This window comes from Lepus europaeus, chromosome 20, assembly GCF_033115175.1.
Source record: "Lepus europaeus isolate LE1 chromosome 20, mLepTim1.pri, whole genome shotgun sequence".
Lineage (NCBI taxonomy): Eukaryota > Metazoa > Chordata > Mammalia > Lagomorpha > Leporidae > Lepus > Lepus europaeus.
Window position 1 is genome coordinate 15,455,489 of NC_084846.1, and position 25,068 is coordinate 15,480,556.

The following is a 25,068-nucleotide window of genomic DNA, read 5'->3' on the forward strand; positions in this document are numbered from 1 at the left end:
ACAGCATGGTACTGGTACAGAAACAGATGGATAGACCAATGGAACAGAATAGAAACACCAGAAATCAATCCAAACATCTACAGCCAACTTATATTTGACCAAAGATCCAAATCTAATCCCTGGAATAAGGACAGTCTATTCAATAAATGGTGCTGGTAAAATTGGATTTCCACATGCAGAAGCTTGAAGCAAGACCCATACCTATCACCTTACACAAAAATTCACTCAACATGGATTAAAGACTTAAATCTACAACCCGAAACCATCAAATTATTAGAGAGCATTGGAGAAACCCTGCAAGATATAGGCACAGGCAAAGACTTCCTGGAAAATACTCCAACAGCACAGGCAGTCAAAACCAAAATTAACATTTGGGATTGCATCAAATTGAGAAGTTTCTGTACTTCAAAAGAAACAGTCAGGAAAGTGAAGAGGCAACCAACAGAATGGGAAAAAATATTCACAAACTATACTACAGATAAAGGATTGATAACCAGAATCTACAAAGAAATCAAGAAAATCCACAACAACAAAACAAACAACCCACTTAAGAGATGGGCCAAGGACCTCAATAGACATTTTTCGAAAGAGGAAATCCAAATGGCCAACAGACACATGAAAAAATGTTCAAGATCACTAGCAATCAGAGAAATGCAAATCACAACCACAATGAGGTTCCATCTCACCCCGGTGAGAATGGCTCACATTCAGAAATCTACCAACAACAGATGCTGGAGAGGATGTGGGGAAAAAGGGACACTAACCCACTGTTGGTGGGAATGCAAACTGGTTAAGCCACTATGGAAGTCTGTCTGGAGATTCCTCAGAAACCTGAACATAACCCTACCATACAACCCAGCCATCCCACTCCTTGGAATTTACCCAAAGGAAATTAATTTGGCAAATAAAAAAGCCATCTGCACATTAATGTTTATTGCAGCTCAATTCACAATAGCTAAGACCTGGAACCAACCCAAATGCCCATCAACAGTAGACTGGATAAAGAAATTATGGGACATGTACTCCATAGAATACTATACAGCAGTAAGAAACAACGAAACCCAGTCATTTGCAACAAGATGGAGCAATCTGGAAAACATCATGCTGAGTGAATTAAGCCAGTCCCAAAGAGAAAAATATCATTTGTTTTCCCTGATCGGTGACAACTGAGCGCCAAAGGGGAAACCTGTTAAGTGAAATGGACACTATAAGCAACAATGAACTGATCAGCTCCTGTCCTGACTTTAGATGTACAATGTAATACTTTATCCTTTTTAGTATTTGTTGTTGTTGTTGTTGTTCTAGTACTATTGGTTGAACTCAGTAATTAACACACAATTATTCTCAGGTGTTTAAATTTTAACTGAAAAGTGATCCCTGTTAAATCTAAGAGTGGAAAAAGAGAGGGAGGAGATGAACAATTTGGAACATGCTCAATCGGACTGGCCGCAAATGGTGGAGTTAGAAATGTGCCAGGGGATTCCAACACAATTCCATCAAGATGGCATGTACCAATGCCATCGCACTAGTCCAAGTGATCAATTTCAGCTCACAATTGATAGCTCTGATAGGTCTAAGAGTCAAAGAGATCACACAAACAAGACAAGTATCTGCTAATACTAACTGATAGAATCAAAAAGGGAGAGAAAGATCCAACATGGGAAGTGGGATACACAGCAGACTCATAGGATGGCAGATGTCCTAAACAACACTCTGGCCTCAGAATCAGCCCTCAAGGCATTCAGATCTGGCTGAAGAGCCCATGAGAGTATGGCAGGCATGGAAAGCCAAGATATCATGGAAAAAAAAAAAAGACCTAAATGAAAGATCTCTGTGAGTGAGATCCCAGTGGAAAGAACGGGGCCATCAAAGAAGGAGGTACCCTTCTCCGAAGGGAGGAGAGAACCTCCACTTTGACTATGACCCTATCGGAATAAGATCAAAGTCAGCGAACTCTAAAGGCTTCCATAGCCCTGGCAACTCATGACTAGAGCCTAGGGAGATTACTGACGCCATGAACAGGAGTGTCAAATTGTTAAATCAGCAACAGGAGTCACTGTGTACTTACACCCCATGTGGGATCTGTCCCTAATGTGTCGTCTAAAGCGAAGTGATGCTATATCTAGTACTGAAACAGTATTTTTATACTTTGCGTTTCTGTGTGGGCACAAACTGATGAGGTCTTTACTAATTATATACTGAAGTGATCTTCTGTATATAAAGAGAATTGGAAATGAAAAAAAAACAACCTGGTGTTAAAATGGAAATGGCATAGAAAATTAATTAATTTGAAAAAAAATTATGTAGGATCTCTGTCTTTAATGTGCTATACATTGCTATTTAATGCTATAATTAGTAATCCAATGGTAGTTTTTTCACTTTATGTTGCTATATGGGCAAAATGTTGAAATCTTTACCTAATATATACTAAACTGATCTTCTGTATACAAAGAGAATTGAAAATGAATCTTTACATGAATGGAAGGGGAAAGGGAGCGGGAAAGGGGAGGGTTGCGGGCGGGAGGGAAGTTATGGGAGGGGGGAAGCCATTGTAACCCATAAGCTATACTTTGGAAATTTATATTCATTAAATAAAAGTTTAATAAAAAAAAAGTTAATGTGCTATGTTCATGAACTTTGTGAAGACTCCTTACGTACTGGCACACTGTTTTTACCCAAGCAATGAGTATATGTGACACCATGCTCGTACTGTAGACAGGCATATTAAGTCTAACAAATTGCAACTTCTGCATAACCATTGACCTAACATCATCTGTGGGAGCTATTGCTTGTCAACAATGACATATAGCTTTCTTGAGGAGGTAAATGAAGACATTTTGGAGATAATCATTAATTTTCCATTTATAGTAATGAAGAGAATAAAAAATGATGAACCAGACAAAATGAAAATGTACATAGTGTGGCTCCGGGTGTCCCACCAGGAAAAAGGCAGATTCCAGTGCATGACCTGTGTTCAGTTAGCATCAAGTAGAGGGAACATATAACAACTGATCAGTTAAAGCTCACTGTTTTGTCAGTAAGGAATTGGAATTCATTAAATAAAAGTTTAATAAAAAAAAAAAAAGAAAGAAAACAACAAAACATTAAAGAAATAAAGAAAACACAACAATTGGAAATGCCTTCCATATTCATAAATTGGAAAATCAATGTATCAAAATGCCCATACTATCAAAAGCAATATTTTTAATTTTTTTATTTTTTAAAATCCACTGATTTATTTGAAAGGCAGAGTCAACAGAGAGGCAGAGGCAGAGAGAGGGGTCCTTCATCTACTGGCCCACCCTCCAAATGGCCACAACAGCCAGGGCTGAGCCGATCCAAAGCCAGGAGCATGGAGCTTCTTCTGCGTCTCCCACGTGGGTGCACGGCTCAAAGACCCAGGTCACTGATTCAAAGCCAGGAGCTTGGAGCTTCCTCTGTGTCCCTGCTCCACACGGGTGCACAGCTCAAAGACCTGGGCCATCATCCACCACATACCAGCCACATTAGCAAGGAGGTAGATCAGAAATGGAGCAGCCTGGACAACCACTGCCCACATGGGATGCCAGCATTATAGCTGGTGGGTTTACTCAATATGCCACAGTGCTGGCCCCTATTTTATTTTATATATAAAGATTTATTTATTTGCAAGGCAGAGTTACAGAGAGAGGGAGAGATAGGGAGAGGTCCTCCATCTGCTGGTTCACTCTCCAAATAGCCACCATGGCTGGCACTGTGCTGATCCAGAGCCAGGAGCCAGGAGCTTCTCCCAGGTGTTGCAGGGACCCAAGCGCTTGGGCCATCTTCCACTGCTTTCTCAGGCCATTAGCAGAGAGCTGGATTAGAAGAAGAGCAGCCAGGACCCATATGAGATGCCAGCACTACAGGCAGAGGCTCAACCTAGTACACTACAGCATAGGACCTGCAAAAGCAATTACAGGGCCGGCGCCGTGGCTTAACAGGCTAATCCTCCGCCTTGCAGCGCCGGCACACCGAGTTCTAGTCCCAGTTGGGGTGCCGGACTCTATCCCGGTTGCCCCTCTTCCAGGCCAGCTCTCTGCTATGGCCTGGGAAGGCAGTGGAGGATGGCCCAAGTGCTCGGGCCCTGCACCCGCAAGGGAGACCAGGAGAAGCACCTGGCTCCTGGCTTCGGATCAGCGAGATGCGCCGTCTGCAGCGGCCATTGGAGGGTGAACCAACGGCAAAGGAAAACCTTCCTCTCGCTCTGACTATCCACTCTGCCTGTAAAAAAAAAAAAAAAAAAAAAAAAAAAAAAAAAAAAAAAAGCAATTACAGATTCAATGCAATCTAAATACCAGCAACATTCTTCTCAGATCTAGAAAAAATGATGCTAAAATTCGTATGAAAATGCAAGATATCACAAATAACTAAAACCATCTTAAACAACAAAAACAAAGCTGGAGTCATCACAATACCAGAACTCAAGACCTACTATGGGGCAGTTATAATCAAAACAGCCCGGTACTGGTAGAAAAAAGACATGTAGACCAAGGAAACTGAATACTGTCCTTAGAAGTTAATCCATGCATCTACAACTAACTAATGTGTGACAAATGAGTTAAAAAAAATCCCTGGAGAAAGGACAGTCTCTTCAAAAACAGTGCTGGGAAAATCTGATCTTCACGTACAGAAATACGAAACAAGATCCCTACCTTATAACTTATATAAAAATCAACTAAAAATGGATCAATGACTTAAATCTGTGATATGATACTATCAAATTACTAGAGAAAAACATCAGCAAAACTCTGCCAGACATTGCACAGACAAAAACTTATTGAAAAAGATCCCAAGAATCACAGGCAATAAAAACAAAATGAATCAAATGGGATTATATCAAGCTGAGAAGTTTTGGAACTGCAAAGTAAACACTTAACAAAGTGAAGAAACTGACAGAATGGAAGTACACATTTGCAAACTAGGCAACTGAAAAAAGGATTAATACCCAGAATCTATAAATAGTCCAAGAAACTAAATGGAAACAAAGCAAACAATCCAGTCGAGAAATGGTCAAAGGATATGAACAGGTATTTTTCCTAGGATGAAATTCAAATAGCCAACAGACATATGAAAAAAGTGCTCAGGATCACTAACCATCAGAGAAATTCAAATAGAAACCACAATGAGGTTTCCCCTCACCCCAGTTAGAATGTCTATCATACAGAAACCAAAAATCAGGGGAGGGGTTTTGCATAGCAGGTTAAGCTGCTGCCAGCAGTCCCGGTATCCCTTACAAGTGCCAGTTTGAGGCCAGGCTGCTGCACTTCTGATCCAGCTCCATGCTAATGTGCCTTAGGAAGGTGTCATAATATGGCCCAAGTGCTTGGGCCCCTGCTCCCACTTGGGAACCCGGGTGATGTTTCTGTCTCTCACTTCAAATTGACCCCAAACACCTGTTCTGGTCATTTGGGGATTGAACTAGCAGATGGAAAACTTCTCCCTCTCTGCCTCTGCCTCTCTCTCTCTCTCTGTAACTCCATCATTCAAATGAATAAATCTTTAAAAAAAATTCAACAAACAAAAAGGCTCGTAAGGATGTGAGGGAAAAGATACCCTAATCCACAGTTGGTTGGAATGTAAACTATTACAGCCATTATGGAAGACAGTTCTGAGATTTCTCAGAAATCTGAAAATTAATGTACCTTATGATCCTGCCATCACTCCTGGGAATTTATCCAAATGAAATGATTATCAGAATATGAAAGAGTTATCAGTACCCTTATGTTTACAGCTGCTCAATTCACAATAGCTAAGATATGGAATCAACTCAGATGTCCACCAGCTGGTGACTGGAATAAGAAAATTATATATATATAGTGTAGAATACTATTCAGCCATAAAAGAAAATGAAATTCTGTCTTTTGTAACAAAATGGATGCAACTAGAAACCATTATGTGTAGTAAAAGGGCAGTTCCCCAAACACAAATACCATATGCCTTCTCTGATCAGTGGTAATTAATGAGTTAAATTGACATTTTGAGATTTGATTATTATTCATAGCCCTTTTCCATCCTCTTAAGGAACACTGATTTTTTTTGGCTCACTGCTTGTTGAATTCTTTATTTGGTAGGAGGTTAAAGCTTATAATTACAAAATAAACTGAAAGCATGCCATTATAAAAGTTAAAATAAAAAAATGAGAAAAGGAGAGAGTGTGGGACAATGAGGAGGGAAGAAAGGGTAAGAAGTATCATTATGCTTTTAAATCTGTATATATGAATTACATGGAATTTATTTACCTTATATAAATTTTAAAAAATAGACAATACTAGAAAAAAAAGAACTGGGATTAGCTTTTTCTGACTCACTACTAATAAAATTATTAGTCTTCCCTTATGTTTGGTTTTATAATTATTTTGTAAGTATATTCTTTATTTTTTTATTTTTTTTTATTTCATAAATGTGAATTTACAAAGTGCAACTTTTGTATTGTTGTGGCTCCCCCCCCAACCTCCCTCCCTCCCGTGGCCCTCCCCTCTCCCTCTCCCATCCCGCCCTTTATCGAGTTTCATTTTCAATTACCTTCATATACTGAAGATCAACTTAGTATATACTAAGCAAGGATTTCAACAGGCTGCATTCACACAACCGCACAAGGTATAGGGTATTGTTCGACGAGTGGTGTTTTTAAGTTTCATAGTAAAACACATTAAGGACAGAGATCCTACGTGGGGAGCATGTACCCAGTGACTCCCGTTGTTGATTTAACAATTGGCACGCTTATTTATGACGTCAGCAACCACCCAAGACTCTTGCTATGAGCTGTCTAGGTTATGGAAGTCCCTTGAGTTCACCGACTCTGAACTTGTTTAGTCAAGGCCATGTCACAGTGGAGGTTCCTTCCTCCCTTCAGAGAAAGGTGCCTCTCTCCTTGATGGCCTGTTCCTTCTGCTGGGGTCTTGTTCGCCAGGGTCTTTTATTTAGATTGTTTTTTGCCATCGTGTCATGGCTTTCCATGCCTGTGAGACTCTCATGGACCTTTTAGCCAGATCCAAATGTCCCAAGGGTTGATTCTGAGGCAGGAGTGCTGTTTTGGGCATTTGCCATTCTATGAGTCTGCTGTGTGTCCTGCTTCCCCGACAGGATCATTCTCTTTTAATTTTTTTTTTTTTTTGACAGGCAGAGTGGATAGTGAGAGAGAGAGAGAGAAAGGTCTTCCTTTACCGTTGGTTCACCCTCCAATGCGCATCGTGCTGATCCAAAGGCAGGAGCCAGGTGCTTCTCCTGGTCTCCCATGTGGGTGCAGGGCCCAAGGACTTGGGCCATCCTCCACTGCCTTCCCGGGTAATAGCAGAGAGCTGGCCTGGAAGAGGGGCAACCGGGATAGAATCCGGCGCCCAAACCGGGACTAGAACCCGGTGTGCCGGCGCTGCAAGGCGGAGGATTAGCCTGTTAAGCCACGGTGCTGGCCTCTCCCTTTTAATTCTATCCTTCATTATTTGCTTACACTGGTCTTATTTGTGAAATCTCTTAGACATATACCCTATCTTTTTGATCGGCTGTATATTTATATTTATCACTTTACCAAGTGCGCTGGCATTGATACCTGCCTCCTTGGTAAGATTTGAAATCCCCTGGCACATTTCTAGTTCCACCATTGGAGGTAAGTCTGAGTGAGCATGTGCCAACCTATATATCTCCTCCCTCTCTTATTCCCACTCCTATGTTTAACATAGATCTATAAGTATATTATTTAAAAAGAGATAAAACTAATGTTATCATTTTTAGCAAGCCCATCCTGAATCCTTATCTATCAATTTTTACTATGCTATTAATTTCTCATGAATTTTTATCCATATCTTCTTAAAGAGATACAATGTATCCCAGAGAGTCATATTTTACTGGCGCCGTGACTCACTTGGCTAATCCTCCGCCTGTGGTTCCGGCATCCCGGGTTATAGTCCCGGTTGGGGCACCAGATTCTGTCCTGGTTGCTCCTCCTCCAGTCCAGCTCTCTGCTGTGGCCCTGGAGTGCAGTGGAGGATGGCCCAAGTGCTTGGGCCCCTGCCCCCGCATGGGAGACCAGGAGGAAGATCCTTTCTCCTGGCTTCGGATCAGTGCAGTGCGGAGGGAGGTTATGGGGGGAAAAAGCCACTATAATCCAAAAGTTGTACTTTGGAAATTTATATTTATTAAATAAAAGTTTAAAAAAGTACATAGCATAAAATTATACTCCATTATCAAAAAATGTATTATTTTCAAAATATGAGGAATCACAATTTTCTTAAATAATGAGTCATAAACACAATTTACATACCTTTCATCTATTTATAGTGTTTATACAATTCATTGTTTTTCAATTATATGTAAATATCTCCAATATCTATCTAAAAAGAAAGATAGGAGTGGGCTTTTGGCTGAGTTGTTAGGATCTGCTAAGGACACCCACTTTCCACAATGTATGGATTTGAGTGTGAGCTGCATTTCTGATTCAATTCCAGTTTCCTGTGAAAGCACACCCTGAAGAACATCACTTGGGAGGCAATGGCTCAAGTAGGTGGGAGCCTTTGAGCCATGTAGAAGTATGAAATGTTGTCACATTTTTTAAAGAAAATTATGTATTTGAAAAAGAGAGAGAGAGAATCTATCATCCTTATTCCCAAGTCCCAACATAAAGTCATCAACAATGTGGTCCATTTCTATAGCAATATGTTTACTGTGGACATGACATGTAATGGAAGATAAGATCTATGTGTTCTCCATCATTTAGATAGGAAAGGGCCCTACCTCTCAGCCACACTCACTCAGAACATATTCCTGGGAACAGGTAACTGGTTAAGCCTCTATGGAAGTCAGTCTGGAGATTCCTCAGAAACCTGAATATAACCCTACCATACAACCCAGCTATCCCACTCCTTAGAATTTACCCAAAGGAAATTAAATTGGCAAACAAAAAAGCTGTCTGCACATTAATGTTTATTGCAGCTCAATTCACAATAACTAAGACCTGGAACCAACCCAAAAGCCCATCAACAGTAGACTGGATAAAGAAATTATGGGACATGTACTCTATAGAATACTATACAGCAGTAAAAAACAATGAAATCCGGTCATTTGCAACAAAATGGAGGAATCTGGAAAACATTATGCTGAGTGAATTAAGCCAGTCCCAAAGGGACAAATATCATATGTTCTCCCTGATCGGCTACAATTGAGCACCAAAGGGGAAACTTGTTGAAGTGAAATGGACACTATGAGAAACAGTGACTTGATCAGCCTTTGTCCGGACTGTTGATGTACAATGTAATACTTTATCCATCTTAGTATTTTTTGTTTGTTTGTTCTAGTACTATTGGTTGAACTCTGTAATGGTGGAGTCAGAAATGTGCCAAGGGATTCCAATTCAGTCCCATCAAGGTGGCATGTACCAATACCATCTCACTAGTCCAAGTGATCAATTTCAGTTCACAATTGACCACACTGATAGGTCTAAGAGTCAAAGGGATCACACAAACAAGACTAGTGTCTGCTAATACTAACTGATAGAATCAAAAATGAAAGATCTCTGCGAGTGAGATCCCAGTGGAAAGAACGGGGCCATCAAAGAAGGAGGTACCTTTCTCTGAAGGGAGGAGAGAACTTCCACTTTGACTATGACCCTATCAGAATAAGATCGAAGTCGGTGAACTCAAAAGGCTTCCATAGCCTTGGCAACTCATGACTAGAACCTAGGGAGATTACTGACGCCATAAACAAGAGTGTCAAATTGTTAAGTCAGCAACAGGAGTCACTGTGTATTTACATCCCATGTGGGATCTGTCTTTAATGTGTTGTCCAATGTGAAGTAATGCTATAACTAGTACTGAAACAGTATTTTACACTTTGTGTTTCTGTGTGGGTGCAAACTGATGAAATCTTTACTTAATATATACTAAATCTATCTTCTGTATATAAAGATAATTGATAATGAATCTTGATGTGAATGGAATGGGAAAGGGAGCAGGACATGGGAGGGGTGCGAGTGGAAGGGAAGTTATGGGAGGGAAGCCATTGTAATCCATAAACTGTACTTTGGAAATTTATATTTACTAAATAAAAGCTAAAAAAAATAAAAGAATGAAATAAAAAAAAAGAGAAGAAAAAGTATCTATTCAAAAAGGAAAGTAAGAATTCAAATTTATATTTCTGTTTGCAGATAACATGGTTCTATATGGAAAGAACCTAAGAACATCATCAAGGGAATTCCAGAACTGACAAATGAACTTAGTAAACTTGACAATACAAAATAAATCAGTAGCACTTTTGTATATAATAGTGAACTCAGCAGGAAATAAATTATAAGCACAAACATTTATAACTGTCACAAGAAAATAAAATACCCTGCAATAAATGTAACCAAAATATGAAAGCCCTATACAATAAAATCAGAAAAGAATGGTGAAAGGAATTAAATATATGAAAATTAGAAGATGTCTCATGTTCCCAGATTGAAACAATTTGCTTTATTGAAATTTTTATACTGTCAAAAGTAATGTGCATGTTTGATGCAATTTGCATTAAAACAGCAACAAAATTCTTCAGAGGGGAAAGCACTGTAACACAATGGATTAAGTTGCCACCTACAATGCCAGTTTCCCATTTCACAACAATTGTTCAATTCCTGACAGGTCTACCTTTGAACCAGTTCCCAGCTAATATGGTAGAGAAGGCAGGAGAAGATGACCTAAGTTCCAGGGTCTCTGCCACCAGTGTGGGAGATCCAGATGGAGCTTCAGATTCTGGATTTGACCTGTCTCATCAAAAGCCATTGTTACCACTGGGGAAGTGAATCAACAGATGAAACAGCTCTTTCACTCTCTGACTCTATCATTCTGCCTTTCAAATAAATAAATCTTTTTAAAAGGAAAGTAAATTCTTCAGAGAACTGAAAAAAAAAAAAAAAACCTAAAATTCATTTGAAATCAGAAAACCCCTGAATATTCAGTGATCTTGAACATGAAAAATCTGAAGGCACCACAATATCTGATTTAAAGACATATTACAGAAGCAATGTAAGCACTGGCATAAAAACAGAAACATAGTTCAATGGAACAGAACAGACAGCCCAGAAATAAACTCACTTTTCCACAAGCAATTTACCCATAACAAAGAAGCCAAAATACACTGGAGAAAGAACCTCATTTGCAATTGATCCAGAGTATCAACTGAATATCTATATGTAGAAGACTGAAAATATATCCCAACACCTCTTACACTATGTAAAAGCCACCATATGGTAAATTGAAAATCTAAATATCAGACCAAAAACTAAGTAAACATAGGGAAATTGTAAAACACTGGCAGAGACAAAAGTTTTTGGATAAAACACTTAGGCCATATCCTGCTATTTCCCCAGTTTCATTAGCAGAGATCTGGGTTGGAAGTGGAGCAGCTAAGACTCCAACCAACACTCTGGTGTGACTGCTGACATTGCAGTTGGTGGCTTAACACACTGTGCCACAACACTGGCCCTGATATTGACATATTATTAACTTCAGTCTGTATTTTACTTCTATTTCCTTAGTTATTAAAAAATATCCTTTTTCTGTTCCAATAACTCTAAATTATCATTTTAAAATCAAAATCTAGATCTTGTAATTAAAAAATAATACTCAGGAGCAGCATTGTGGTTCTGCAGGTTAAGCTGTTGTGTGCTAGGCCAGCATCCCCTATCAGGAAGCCAACTTCTTTAATTCTTAAAGACAGAAAAGAAGAAGGAGGGTGAGATAGGTAGGAAGTATGGTTATTTTCTTAGAATTTTAATTGCAAAATACATGGAATTTGTTCTCTTTATATTAATAAAATAAAAAGGTTTAAAATTAAAAGTTTGTTAGAGATGGAGAGAGATTTCATCCATTTGCTGGTACATCCCCAAATGCCCACAGGACTTGGGAATGTGCCAGCTTGATGCCAGGATCCTGGAACTTCATTCAGGCCTGGGGGTGTTCAGCTGATCCTGTAGACACAGAGCCCTCAGTGATACCTGCCTTTATTCAGACACATCTTGGTACAAAACAATCCCTGCTCAGGGCATTTGAGAACTAAGAGAAAACTTTCAAATACATCCCAGATGAGAGCAAAAGGGAAATCCAGATGTTGCTTTAAGCCAACAGGTTTCCAGCCTACATAAGAATCAGCCTGGTCACCAGGGAGACCAAGGAAAGAGGGCCAAGTCAAGCCACTCAGACCTGTCTCCAGCAGCCATCTCTGGAGTGAGCATGAAGGCAGAGAAAGCAGCAGCTCTGGGTTCCCTTGACCCTTGAGTGGTTATACAAACCAGCCAACTCCAATTTAGGCTGAATGATCAGACTGGCAGTGTGGTCAAAAACTGTGTCACCCATTCAGTACTCTGGACACAGGAGTGGCCTAAAAAAAAAAAAAAAAAAAAAACATCAAAAGATGTAAACAACAGGAGCCAGAGTGCTAAGGGGGTAAGAAATGCAGTTTGTAGCCCAAGGCAGCAGGCCTTGTGAACCTTCTCTTTTGTTGTGAGGTTTCCTTACTATATTTGAAAGGTCATGGGACAAACATCTGTAGACATATGTAAGACACACATGGACTATTCATAATTGGTCTATAATTATTAGCATCCTATCCCGAGCAATGAGCCTCAGGGACTAGTACAGGGAGAGACAATTAAAGGGAATCACTTTAGTCTCCTTCCTAGGAAAGTATACATCTTCCATGAACTGCTTCTCACAAAGCGATTCTCCCATTTTCCAGGAGAAATATACCAACCCTGAAGAGGCCACTTTTTCCCCCCCCCATAGAGCCCAACACCTGCCTTAGGAATCACCTGTGATGCCAGGTAGATGCATAAGAAAGGCAACTGGAGTCATCTACTAGGCGACAAGATACTTTATCCCAATCACTGTATTTCCCTCTACAGAAAAATGCAAACTGAATCACAAGAAACTCTAGTCCATCAAGCCCATGTTAAGTAAAGGGCATATCTACATTACTCCGGACCTGTAGGCCTCTCTTTCTGCTGTGCTCGCATGTAGACTATCTGCATAGGGATGCAGAGTGTGAGGGAGAGGTGACAGCAGGAAAAAAATGAGCAGTGTTTCAAATATAACACTGATTTTTAATAACCTCAAATTTGGTCACAGAAATTTTGTTCTAAGCAAGACACACATAAAGCCATGCTCATTCCTCTCCCAACAAAACTCTAATGTTAACAGCATATTTAGAAGTGTACTACTCCATTTAATTACAACACTTCTCTATATCTTATAAAGATATCTTATCTGGATGAAGAAACACGGAAATTGACTCAAGTATGTCAGAACCTATATTAGAAATTATCTCTAGGGGCCAGTGCCATGGCTCACTTGGCTAATCCTCCACCTGCAGCACCAGCATCCCATATGGGTGCCGGTTCTAGTCCCGGTTGCCGCTGTTCCAGGCCAGCTCTCTGCTGTGGCCCAGGAAGGCAGTGGAGGATGGCCCAAGTGCTTGGGCCCTGCACCCGAATGGGAGACCAGGAGGAAGCACCTGGCTCCTGGCTTCGGATCAGTGTATAGTGCCGGCTGTAGCGGCCATTTGGAGGGTGAACCAACGGAAAAGGAAGACCTTTCTCTCTGTCTCTCTCTCTCTCTCTCACTGTCTAACTCTGCCTGTCAAAAAAAAAAAAAAAGAAAGAAAGAAAGAAAAAAAGAAAGAAATTATCTCTAAATTAAAAAAATAAAACCCTAAAATACAAATGGTTTATTTTGGCAATCTGCACAGATGACCTGTGTCCTATTACTGTGTGCTTTTGAACTTTCCAAGATTTCTTCTGTCCTCTCTTCCTCCCTTGCCCTTTACACCCTTTCTGTATCACTGCCCGCTCTGTTGCAGCAGCACTCTCCCGTTGGAAGCAGTCTTGTAGACTGTCCCTCAATCATTATTTCAAAATGGTTCTGTAGGGAGGGCCCGCATGACCTCCTAGTACCCCTTAAACTATATTTCCATAAAACAGACAATAGGACACAGTAGAAAAGTCATTGTTGTGATACAGGCATCCCATTGTCCATGAGTTTGTGTCCCAATTACTCCACTTGTGATCCAGCTCCCTAACGTGCCTGGGAAAGCAGCAGAGGATGGCACAAGTGCTTGGGCCCCTGCTCCCACATGAGAAATTTGGAAGAAGATCCTGGTTCCTGACTTTGACCCAGTCCAGCCCCAGCTGTTGTGGCCATTGGGGCATGAAACAGTGGATGGATGATTTCTGTCTCCCTCTCTCCCTAACTCTGCCTTTCAATTAAATAAATATTTTTAATTTTTTTTAATTGAGAAATGACCATACATATTCTGACTCATTTTGGACATATGACAGGAGCCAAGAAAACTGTTGCTGACTTTGTATAGTGTCTCCTCAATCCTTTCCTACAGGAAAAAAAAAGACTACAACTACTGTTCCTGCTTTCCAACCACTCAAATACAAAAGAACCACTACTATCCAGTACAACTCCGTTTAAGCCTGCTCCAGCACTGAAGGGAAGAAAAAAGAACAAGGGGCCCAAACCTTGAGTGGCTACAGGGTGATGATCCCCTCCTCACTCTGCACCTGAGTTTCTGGTTAGAAATGGTGACAAAGGCAACTCCAGATACTGTAGTGGTACAGAAAGAGGCTCAATCAGAAACAACCTCTCTGTGTGTCACAGAAGAACACAGAGCATTCCACAAGGGAGGGAATACAGGGAACAAAAAAGGAAAGGATGCTAATGCACATAGCTAAGAATTTCCCCACCCTGCCATTCACAATCGCAAGAACGTTCCGGCCACAATTCACTTTGGAAAACAGATTCAATGAATTTTTCTCCACCTAGGTGTATTCTTGTTTTTTTTTGTTTGTTTTTTGTTGTTTTTTTTTTTTAAATTAAGTGGTTATCTTTCTGTGTTAAAACAGATCTTTATAGTAAATTTTTTTAAAGATTTATTTATTTATTTCAACATCAGAGTTACACAGAGAGAGAAGGAGAGGCAGAGAGAAGGACAAAGAGACAGAGAGAGAGAGAGGTCTTCTATCTGTTGGTTCACTCCCCAACTGGCCACAATGGCCAGAGCTGGGCCAATCTGAAACCAGGAGGCAGGGGCTTCTTCTGGGTCTCCCACGCAAGAGCAGGGTTCTAAGGCCTTGGGCCATCTTGTACTGCTTTCCCAGGCCATAGCAGAGAGCTGGATCGGAAGTGGAGCAGTCGGGTCTCGAACCGGCGCCCATATGGGATGCCAGCACTTCGGGCCAGGGTGTTAACCCACTGTGCCACAGCGCTGGCCAAGGTATATTCTTAAGTAAGGGATCCATCTCCCTGGGAGGGATGGTGCCACCACAAATTGCAAACCAAGTAAAAAGCAGAGCTGTGGCTTTGATGCTCAGAGGTGAATGGATAACCACATCTATGAATTCTGACCTGGAAAACAAGCTTCCTCCTGCTCTGGGAGTCTGACACAGCTTTGGGCTAAAATGAGAAGCATACAGACCAGTATCTGTTAGGTGAGAAGAAAGCAAGCTTGATCTCCAGGTGTTACTCTGTAGCATATTACTTTTGAGAGGATTTCACTTTCCATTTATATTTGAAGAAATAAATAAGTAGAATCAGTTTCAACCAGCTTTAGCCACTACATTATAGCTAGCCACTCAAAAAGGACAACCAAAATAAACTCAACAAATGAGAACCAAAATAAAATAGAACAGTCTAACATAATGCCAACATCTGTCCAGATATCAACAAGATCTTGACACACAATCAACAGAAGGATAGAGAGTGTGGCTGGATTGTGGCACAGTGGATTAAGCCACCATCAAATAAAATACTGGCCTCCAATATGAATGTCTATTTTTTAAAGATTTATTTATGTATTTATTTGAAAGAGTTATGGAGAGCAGGGAGAGTAGCAGGTAAAGGTGCTGCCTGCAATGCTGGCATCCCATATGGGCACCAGTTCATGTCCTAGATGCTACACTTCTGATCCAGTTCCCTGCTACTGGCCTGGGAAAAGCAGAAGATGGACCAAGTACTTGGATCCTTGCCATCCTTGCAGCAGATGTGAATGAAGCCCCTGGCTCTTTGCTTAGGCCTTGCCTAGCCCTGGCCTTGCAGTCCAAATTTAGAGAAAAGACCAGCAGAGGAAAAGCTCTCATTCTCTCCCTTTCTCTGTGTATCTCTGCCTTGCAAATAAATATTCCTAAAACAGAGAGGGGGGCGGGAGAGAGAGGGAGAGGGAGAGGGAGAGGGAGAGGGAGAGGGAGAGGGAGAGGGAGAGGGAGAGGGAGAGGGAGAGAGAGAGAGAGAGAGAGAGAGAGAAAGAGCTCTTTCATCTGAGATGTCTGCAATGGCCAGGGCTGATCCAAACAAGAGCCGTGAGTCAGGCTCTTCATCTGGGTGTCTCACATGGGTAGCAGGGACCCAAACACTCAACCCTCCTCTGCTGCTTTTCTCAGCCCATTAACAGGAAGCTGGATCAGAAATGGAGAAACTGGGACATGAACTGGTGCTCATAAGGGAAGCTGGCATTGCAGGCGGTGGACTCCCCATTGTGCCACAATGCCAGCCCCAAGAGTGTCATTTTGAGTCACAACTGCTCAGCTTCTGATCCAGCTCCCTCTTAATGCACCGTGCGAAGCAGTATTTGGGTCCCTGTACCCACATGGGAGACTTGCATGGACTTCCAGGCTCCAGCTTTGGCCTAGGCCACCCATTCATGGTGGCCACTTGAGGAGTGAACCAGCAGGAGCAAGATCCCCATCCTTCTGCTCAGGCTCTTTCTCTGTAACTCTGCCCTTAAAATATTTTTTTTTTTCAATTCTTAACAAAAATAAAGGGTGAAAGGGGAGCCACATAAAATAACAGAGTAAGGCTACAGTTGTGCTGTGCCTCAGCGGCTTTCTGCCTTAGGTGGGGAGGCTCCAGCTTACAGACACTACATAAAAGATACACCCACAACATATTCAAAATAAAAGACGAGTACAATGCAGGTTCATTTTACGATGACTTTTATTGAAAAAGTACACTGGTTTTAGACAGATCCCTTTCTGTGCAGAAAACTAACCCAGTCCCTAATTCAAGGAGAAACCCTGAGGAAGCCATGATGACAGGGGAGACAGCTGCAATGTTTCTATTGCTCTTCTCAGCAAGATAAAGAGAAGGGGAAAAGGGTACCCATGTAGGTGATCATAAAGGGGATGGAGGCACAAAAATTCCAGAAGGGGTGGGCAAAGCTCAATTTTAGTTTTCTTAAGAAAATAAAATGAAATAAATCTCAGAACAAAATGTGGGGTGGAAAAAATACTCTCAGTTCATCAACTCTCACCAGGCTTCAAGAAAACTGTCCTGTCTAACCACAGCTCAACTGTTTCAAAACACAACTATTTTGCAATTAAACTCATGCAGAAGATTGCAGAGCTCAGTACTCCAAGTTTCCATGTGCCAAACAAAAGCTTAGTTCCCACTATGGACAGGTGTAGCCCAACCAGGGACTGGAGAACATGAGAAAAGCTTTTCCATAAGCAAGAACATGAAATATGGAGCAGCCACATAGGACATCTGTGTATGGTGCTCAAAAATTTTGAGCTCCAGGATAAGCACCCAGCAAACTCACTATTCACAAAGAGAAGTCAGCTTTCTAGCTTTGAGTTACAGGAAAAACACAGCTAGCTTAAATACTTTAGGAAAATGATGACACTTTTGTCCTCTGCATAACAGCCAGATGTGGACAAGAGCTAAAAGTTATGAAAATAGAATCATATGCAGTCTACAGTATATGAATCAATGGAAAAGCTAGAAAAAAAAATACCAAGTCAGAAATACATAATGAGAAAAGCATGAAATAAGAGATGGATTAGTTTCTTCAGCCCTTCTCCATCCAATTCACTGGAATGCTACATTGCTAATGCAGAGGCATTCATTCTACTGCCAAAGGTTTGGAAGATAGAACAAGCTGTCCACCTTGAAGGTGCCCAATATGAGTCCATCAAAGTCTCTTTCAATGGCCAGCATCACACAAGAATCATTCTTCCCAAGCAGAGAGGCCAAGTGGCACCTTGGATCAAGGCAGTGAGTATTCCTGGGGAATCATCCTCTTTTAAAACCAGCAGAAACATCAAAGAGAAAAAGGGGCAAAGAAAGTCAAGGGAGGAAAAAACAGATCCCCAAGTTGTGGAGACTCCATTTTTCTGGCTTACACATACTCAAGTGAGAGCCATCACAGGCTTTAGGAGCCAGTGGGCGGCAGCAGCAGACCATGGTCACTTAGCAAAATCAGCAGAAAACTTCCAACTTCCTGTGATCTCCACATACCTCATTTGCATCCATACACATTCCAGATGAAGTACACCTGAGCCAAGCCAAAAAAAAAAAAAAAACTTACTAAAACCTTCAAACATAATACTGCTTGGGAAATGAGCTTTACAAAACCAAGTCATCCAACAGAATACATGAGTGATCTGTATTTTAAAGAAGCACCGGCCGGCGCCGCGGCTCACTAGGCTAATCCTCCGCCTTGCGGTGCCGGCACACCGGGTTCTAGTCCCGGTCAGGGCACCGATCCTGTCCCGGTTGCCCCTCTTCCAGGCCAGCTCTCTGCTGTGGCCAGGGAGTGCAGTGGAGGATGGCCCAAGTGCTTGGGCCCTGCACCCCATGGGAGACCAGGAGAAGCACCTGGCTCCTGCCATCAGATCAGCGCGGTGCGCCGGCCGCAGCGCGCTACTGCGGCAGCCATTGGAGGGTGAACCAACGGCAAAAGAGCTTTCTCTCCGTCTCTCTCTCTCACTGTCCACTCTGCCTGTCAAAAAAAAGAAGCACCACTCATGGCAGGCCTGATATTCAGAGTAGTTCTGAGCTATAGTCTCCCATATACACACCCCCAATTCATCTTCCCTAACAAGGAGCTGACACTGAGGAATCCCCACAACATGCACATCTAGATAAGAACAGCTGTACATATGAGTTGCTACAAACTGTACACACTGGCCAGACATAAACATGCACCTTCATGTGTCATCTGACTCCAGAAACAGGTTCTGTGTGAGCCAACATCAGCAGCACTTTTTTTGATGCAAATTGCCTCTCTCATCACATAGGATTCTCATTTCTCTTTTCTGGGAAGGAATACAGACAGTATTTAGATGCACAGTGGGTATCTTTGGCATGTGTTCTCTAGAAGTATCTGTCTTTCACAGGATTAGTATTTGTTATCATTCATTCACTCTTAAATAGATTTGTAAACTGCCTTTGAGTTGCCATTTACATTTTGCAGGGGTCGAACCATTTTTCTGCCAAGGCTCTTTGGATATTTATAGAACATTATTCATGGGCCATACAAAATTCCCAACTAAAATATTAGCCTGCTGGGGCCAGCGCTGTGGCACAGCAGGTAAGGCCGCTGCCTACAGTGCCAGCATCCCATATGGGCACCAGTTTGAGTTCTGGCTGCTCTACTTCTGATCCAGCTCTCTACCATGGCCTAGAAAAGCAAAGAAAACTGCCCAAGTCCTTGCGCCCCCGCACCAGCGTGGGAAGACCCGGAGGAAGCTCCTGGCTCCTGGCTTCAAATTGGTGCAGCTCCAGATGTTGTAGCCAATTGGAGAGTGAACCAGCGGATGGAAGACCCCTCTCTCTGCCTCTCCTTCTCTCTCTTTGATTTTCAAATAAATAATCTTTAAAAAAAAATTGGCCTGCTATAGATTTATTGACTATCCAGTCTCAGCCGTAGTTGCCTTGGCAGGGCCAAACCAAACGATTTCAGGGACCACATAGTCCCACAAGCTGGATGTTCATCACTACTAACTTAGAACAAAATGTTAACAAAATTTCTGACTTTTTTGCGTGGCTTATCAATCTAGTCAGAGCTGATGTCCAATATGATGTCCAATAAAGGTCCCCAGAACCAACTGGAGTTAGAAGAAACTTCTTTCCATTTCCCTTGTAAATTCAGATTGTGTATTTTCAGAGGCACTGATGCAACTTCAAAATGTCAATTGAGGGGCTAGCATTATGGCACACTGGATTAAGGCAGTGCCTGCAATGTCAGTATCCCATTTGAGCACCAGTTAAGTCCCAGTTTCTCTACTTCAAACCCAGCTCCCTGGTAAGGTACTTAGGAAAGGCAGAAGATATCCCAGCACTTGGGTCCCTGCCACTCACATGGGAGATCAAATGGACCGTGAGGTTTCTGGCTTCAGCCCGTCCCTGCATGACCATCGCAGCCATTTGGGGAAAGAACCAACAGATTGTCGGGGCTAGTGGCCCTGGCCCGACATGAGATGCAGCAGGCTGACGCTATCCCTTATCTAATCCTGTTTCCTGTGCTTATTGTTCTGAAGGCACAAGACTTTCTGTCCCACATTCCTGCAGGCAGGATGTGACTTCTGATGAAGGTTTATGATGTTCTTTGTTCTATCAGCCGAGCTTGTACCCTGATCTTTGCTACCTTGTAAACTTGCTTTGTTCCTGTGCTATGCATGATTGCACACAATGAATGTTATCTGTATGGGGCCTGGGGTATATATCCTTGTCTTTCTGTGTGCTCAGGGCTGGAGGTTGAAGAGTCTCCCCAGGGAGATGGCCTCCAGTCCCTCATCGTGGGGCCCCCTACCTTGGCCTGGAATGCGATGAGGCAATAAACGTGGTAATAAATTGACTGAGTGCTGCATCTCTGTGTGGTTTGTTGGGTGGCCTCCGACAACAGATTAATGATTCTCTGTCTCTCTCTCTCTCCCTGTCTCTCTCTGTGAGGCTCTACCTTTTAAAAATGCATCTTTAGCAATAATGGTGCACATATTAACTATTAAATACTGCAGAAGAGCATAAAACAAAAGCATTACTCCCTTCTTTTTATCTAGTCATACTTCCCAGAACACATTACTCAAAAGTTTCATATATTCTCTTCTGAAACTTCTATATGCATATATACAAGGGTACTTTCAAGTATCATGGGGGTCGGCGCTCTGGCGTAGTGGGTAAAGCCACTGCCTGCAGTGCCGGCATCCCATATGGGTGCTGGTTAAAGTCCTGGTTGCTCCACTTCCAATCCAGCTTTCTGTTATGAACTGGGAAAACAGTAGAAGATGGCCCAAGCCCTTGGGCCCCTGCACCCACATGGGAGACCTGGAAGAAGCTCCTGGCTCCTGGCTTCGGATTGGCACAACTCTGTCCATTGTGGCCATCTGGGGAGTGAACCAGAGGATGGAAGACCTCTCTCTCTCTCTCTTTTTCTACCTCAGCCTCTCTGTAACTGCCTTTCAAATAAAATAAATCTTTTAAAAGAAAGTATCACGAAAAACTGGAATTAAATGATTAAGGTTGCTTTGCTGCAATAAATTTTGAAAACCCTGCATAAAGAAAGCTTGGAAAATGTGTAAACCATGTATTATGAAAAAAAAAAAAACTTTGAATGGATTTCAATTTTTATAGCAAAACAATGTCATATTTTTACTCCAAATTCCATGAACCTTTTTCAGTGTCTTCATGAACATTTATATACATGAGATTGGTATTGTAGACTAACTTCATGTCCTAGCTGCTCCACTTCTGATAGAACTCCCTGCTAAATATGCCTGGGAAAGCAGCAAACAATGTCCTTCGCTCCTGCACCCATCTGGAAGACCTGGATAAAGATCCTGGCTCCTGGCTTCAGCCTGGCCCACCCCTAGCCATTGGCCCAATCTGGGAAATGAATCAGCAGAAGAAAGATCTCTCTCTCTCTTTCTCCCTGTCACTATACTAAATACATGAAGTAAATATTTAAAGTTTGATTACAGATGGGAGAAAATTTATTTACCAAAAGCAAGGATAACATAAACTGAATACTAGGACTCAACAAATTCAAATATATACACTAATTTTAAATGTAATGAACCTCAATTTATAACCAAAAGCATCTACTACATATTATAATCTTTACATCAAGAGTCATCTCAAAAATTTATCCCTTCCTGAGAGGTTCAGCCCTAAAGGGCCCGCCTCTCCCAGGCTGGGCCCAGTAGGGCGAAGGTTGTTCCCCGGGCCATGTGAAGCTTCCTCGCCCCTAAAAGCCCAGAGCCGGCAGTGCGAATGAAAGAGGAAAGTTGAAAACGTCCTAGCCTCCCAGCAGCCGCGCCAGGAGCCTCCCCTGTCACAGCCGCCACCGCCGCCATGGACTGCGGAGCCCCCAGTCCTGCCGAGCAGAGGTCGCGGCACCAAGCCCTCTGGCTGCCACCGCTGCTGCTCCCACTGCTTTTGGCCGCCGTGGTGTAAAAAAAAAAAAAAAAAAAAAAATTATCCCCTTCCTTTTAAAAAACTTTACCTGCACAATGCAGTATTTTGGTTATTATTTTGGTTATTCCCACACAGAGACCTCAGATAAACGCAGATGAATCCTCCTGGCTAAATGCAATTCAGAGAGAGGATTCTCTTCTCCCATCCAGTACCAGACATCAGTAACTGTCATTAATGGAAAGAAGAATGAACACCATCAGACTGCTTCCACATATGGCATTTTTCCTTAAAGACATCAGTGCCAAATTACCAGATCATATGTCTCATATGGAACACTTCTCTCTCCCAAATTTTAAATAACCTGCCAGAAACTTAGAGCAGTGCAGGCAATGATTTGCCATGGACAGGCAGCTAGCTTGAGTCTAGGAGTCCTAGTCCTACTCTTGGCTGTTTCCAAGTTATGTTAAGGGGCACACAATATGGTTGCACAGAAAGTAAAGTTAGAATAGTTTCATATGTTTGAAGCAGCTCTTTTCAGCAGAAACACGTAACTGCTTGTCTGTCCACAAGCACTATGACAGGAAGCATACTGGTGAAACACACTGGGGCTGAGAGAAAGAATGATGTATTCTAACACCCACTTCCCAGGATTCACTTTCTATTTTACTTCTTAGATGACTTCATTATGCTAAACAAGTTTCATAAATTAGTAATCTGGTAGCAGCACCAAACACTCGAACATGTGAATCACTAAAACATGATTATTCAGGTGAAAACATTATACTGAAATCAGCCTACAGCAATAGTTTTGTTTTTTTTTTTCTTTTTTCTTTCTTTCTTTTCTTTTTTTTTTTTTTTTTTTGAACGGCAAAGTTAGACAGTGAGAGAGAGACAGAGAGAAAGGTCTTCCTTCTGTTGGTTCACCCCGCCAAATGGCAACTACGGCCAGCGCTGCGCTGATCTGAAGCCAGGAGCCAGGTGCTTCTCCTGGTCTCCCATGCGGGTGCAGGGCCCAAGCACTTGGGCCATCCTCCACTGCCCTGCTGGGCCACAGCAGAGAGCTGGACTGGAAGAGGAGCAACCAGGGCAGAATCCGGCGCAGCAACGGGGGACTAGAACCCAGGGAACCGGCACGGCAGGCGGAGGATTAGCCAAGTGAGCCGCGGCGTCGGCCACAGCAATAGTTTTCAAGGCGACATCTTTACTCCACTGTGTAGGCATGGGACACTTCTTTTCTTTACCCTCTCTGCTCTTAGCTTTCCTAGCACTAACAACTTGTATAGAGGTTTCTGATGACCACAGACATTATGAAAATCTATAGCTAATAATCTCCCAATTTCAAAAATGTCACAGACTTAGACACAGAACCCAAAATAAGAAAAGTAACTAGCCCTCTTAATTAAAACAAAATAAAATGCAAGATAACCAGCTGTGTGGAGTGTGGGGTAACTGTAAAGAACTGGGCAGAGGGAAAAAAAAAATTACTTTTCTGTGTGCACGTTTTTATAGTTCTACACTGTATGCAAATCTAGATTAAAACAGCTCCAGTTATTTACCCACGCAGTACACTTGCACTAGCTTCAGCCCCCACCTCACTTTGCAAAGATCAGTAGCAGTAATAACAGTCGACATCCCTGATAATGAGAGGAACGCAGGGCTGAAGACAGAATTTGAGAAGCAGCCAAATAAATCATCAGCTATGTCTGCATGGCCTCCATCTCCAGAATGCAAAACACTTCCGAAGCCTCTATCCACAAAGCTCCTGTGCACCTTCCGCACTTTTCCAATAACTCTAAATTATCAGCCAAGCCTGCGGGGGCCGGGCTGCAAGGTGTGTCCGCGGGGACCCCACCGGCCCCGCAGGACAGGGCGCAGCCTAGGGGCATCGCGGTAGATCCTTGTCTGAGCCTCCGTCCCGTCCCCTTCGGCCGCCTCAGGATCCCAGGAGAGCCTCACCGAGCCCGCCCCGCCGTAACCACCGCGGATAGAGCGGGAGGCGCAGCCAGAACGCGCTCGGCGACCCAGCCGACGTGGGAACCGGGCTGATTTAAATACAGAGCGGGAGGCTCGCTGCCTGCCTTCGCTCGCTGTCCGCACGCCTGCCCTGCTTCAGCAGTTCTCCCGTCCGGCGCCCTCTGGTAACCACGACAAAGAACACTAAGGAAAGTCTGAGCAGGGTAGGAGCGGAGCGGCTGGGAAGCAGCGACTGGAGACGCGCGGCAGCATGGGGTCGGAGTCCCAGCCTTGCCCGGGGTGAGCCGCCTCAGGGACCACCGGCCGCCCGCGCACCCACCCTCTCCTAGAGCGCATTCGCGCCCCTCCTGTTCGCCACACTTACCGTGAAAAGTCCCCGGCCCCTCTCTGCTGGAGACCCGGGCTCCGGAGCAACGCGGCGAACGGCGGCGAGCGTGGGCATTAGTTCCGCGCACGTGGGAGCCACGGTGGGCAGATGCAGAGACGCCGGATCCGCTGGAAGCACGCTGAGGGAGTGTCCTGCAAACTGCCTGCGGAGGTCAGTGACGGCAAGAAGGAGCCAACCGGGGCGGATCTCCTCAACGCGACTTCCTGTGTCCGGAGCCACGAGCGCAGGCACGCACAACGGACGTTCTCCCCCAGTCAGCCCGGCCGGCAGAGCCGTAGTACGTCAGGGCCGCTGGCGATTCTGGGAAATGTAGTCCACGCCCGGGCATCCCTAGAGATTCCTGTCCCCAAGGAAGAGCTTCAGACTGGGGCGGTGGAGACAGACTGCAACCCAGAGGGGCTTTCGGTTTAGTTTATATCCCTCCTTCCCTTCCTTCCCACGCCAAGGTCGCAAGGATCGGTTGATGTTCTTCTTCCTCTCCTGATTTAAAATCTTAGAAAGTGACATCAACTGCTGCCCACTGACCCC

At 43.1% G+C, this 25,068-nt stretch overlaps 1 protein-coding gene across 5 annotated transcripts in view; it reads right to left on the minus strand.

Annotated features, from left to right (window-relative positions):
* Positions 1-24,720, minus strand: part of LOC133749210 (zinc finger protein 260-like) — a 52,785-nt gene extending 28,065 nt beyond the window's left edge. For 3 of the 5 annotated variants that reach the window (XR_009864573.1, XM_062178422.1, XM_062178418.1), the window contains exon 1: positions 12,189-12,252. Coding sequence is in view for 2 of the 5 variants with exons in the window: in XM_062178422.1 (XP_062034406.1) it covers positions 12,189-12,220 (32 nt within the window). In the remaining 3 variants the exon portion in view is untranslated. Of the gene's footprint in view, positions 1-12,188; positions 12,253-12,277; positions 12,367-24,516 lie in introns of those variants that run through there. The other 2 variants (XM_062178421.1, XM_062178420.1) reach the window with 2 other exon arrangements.
* Positions 24,721-25,068: the final 348 nt, after the last annotated feature.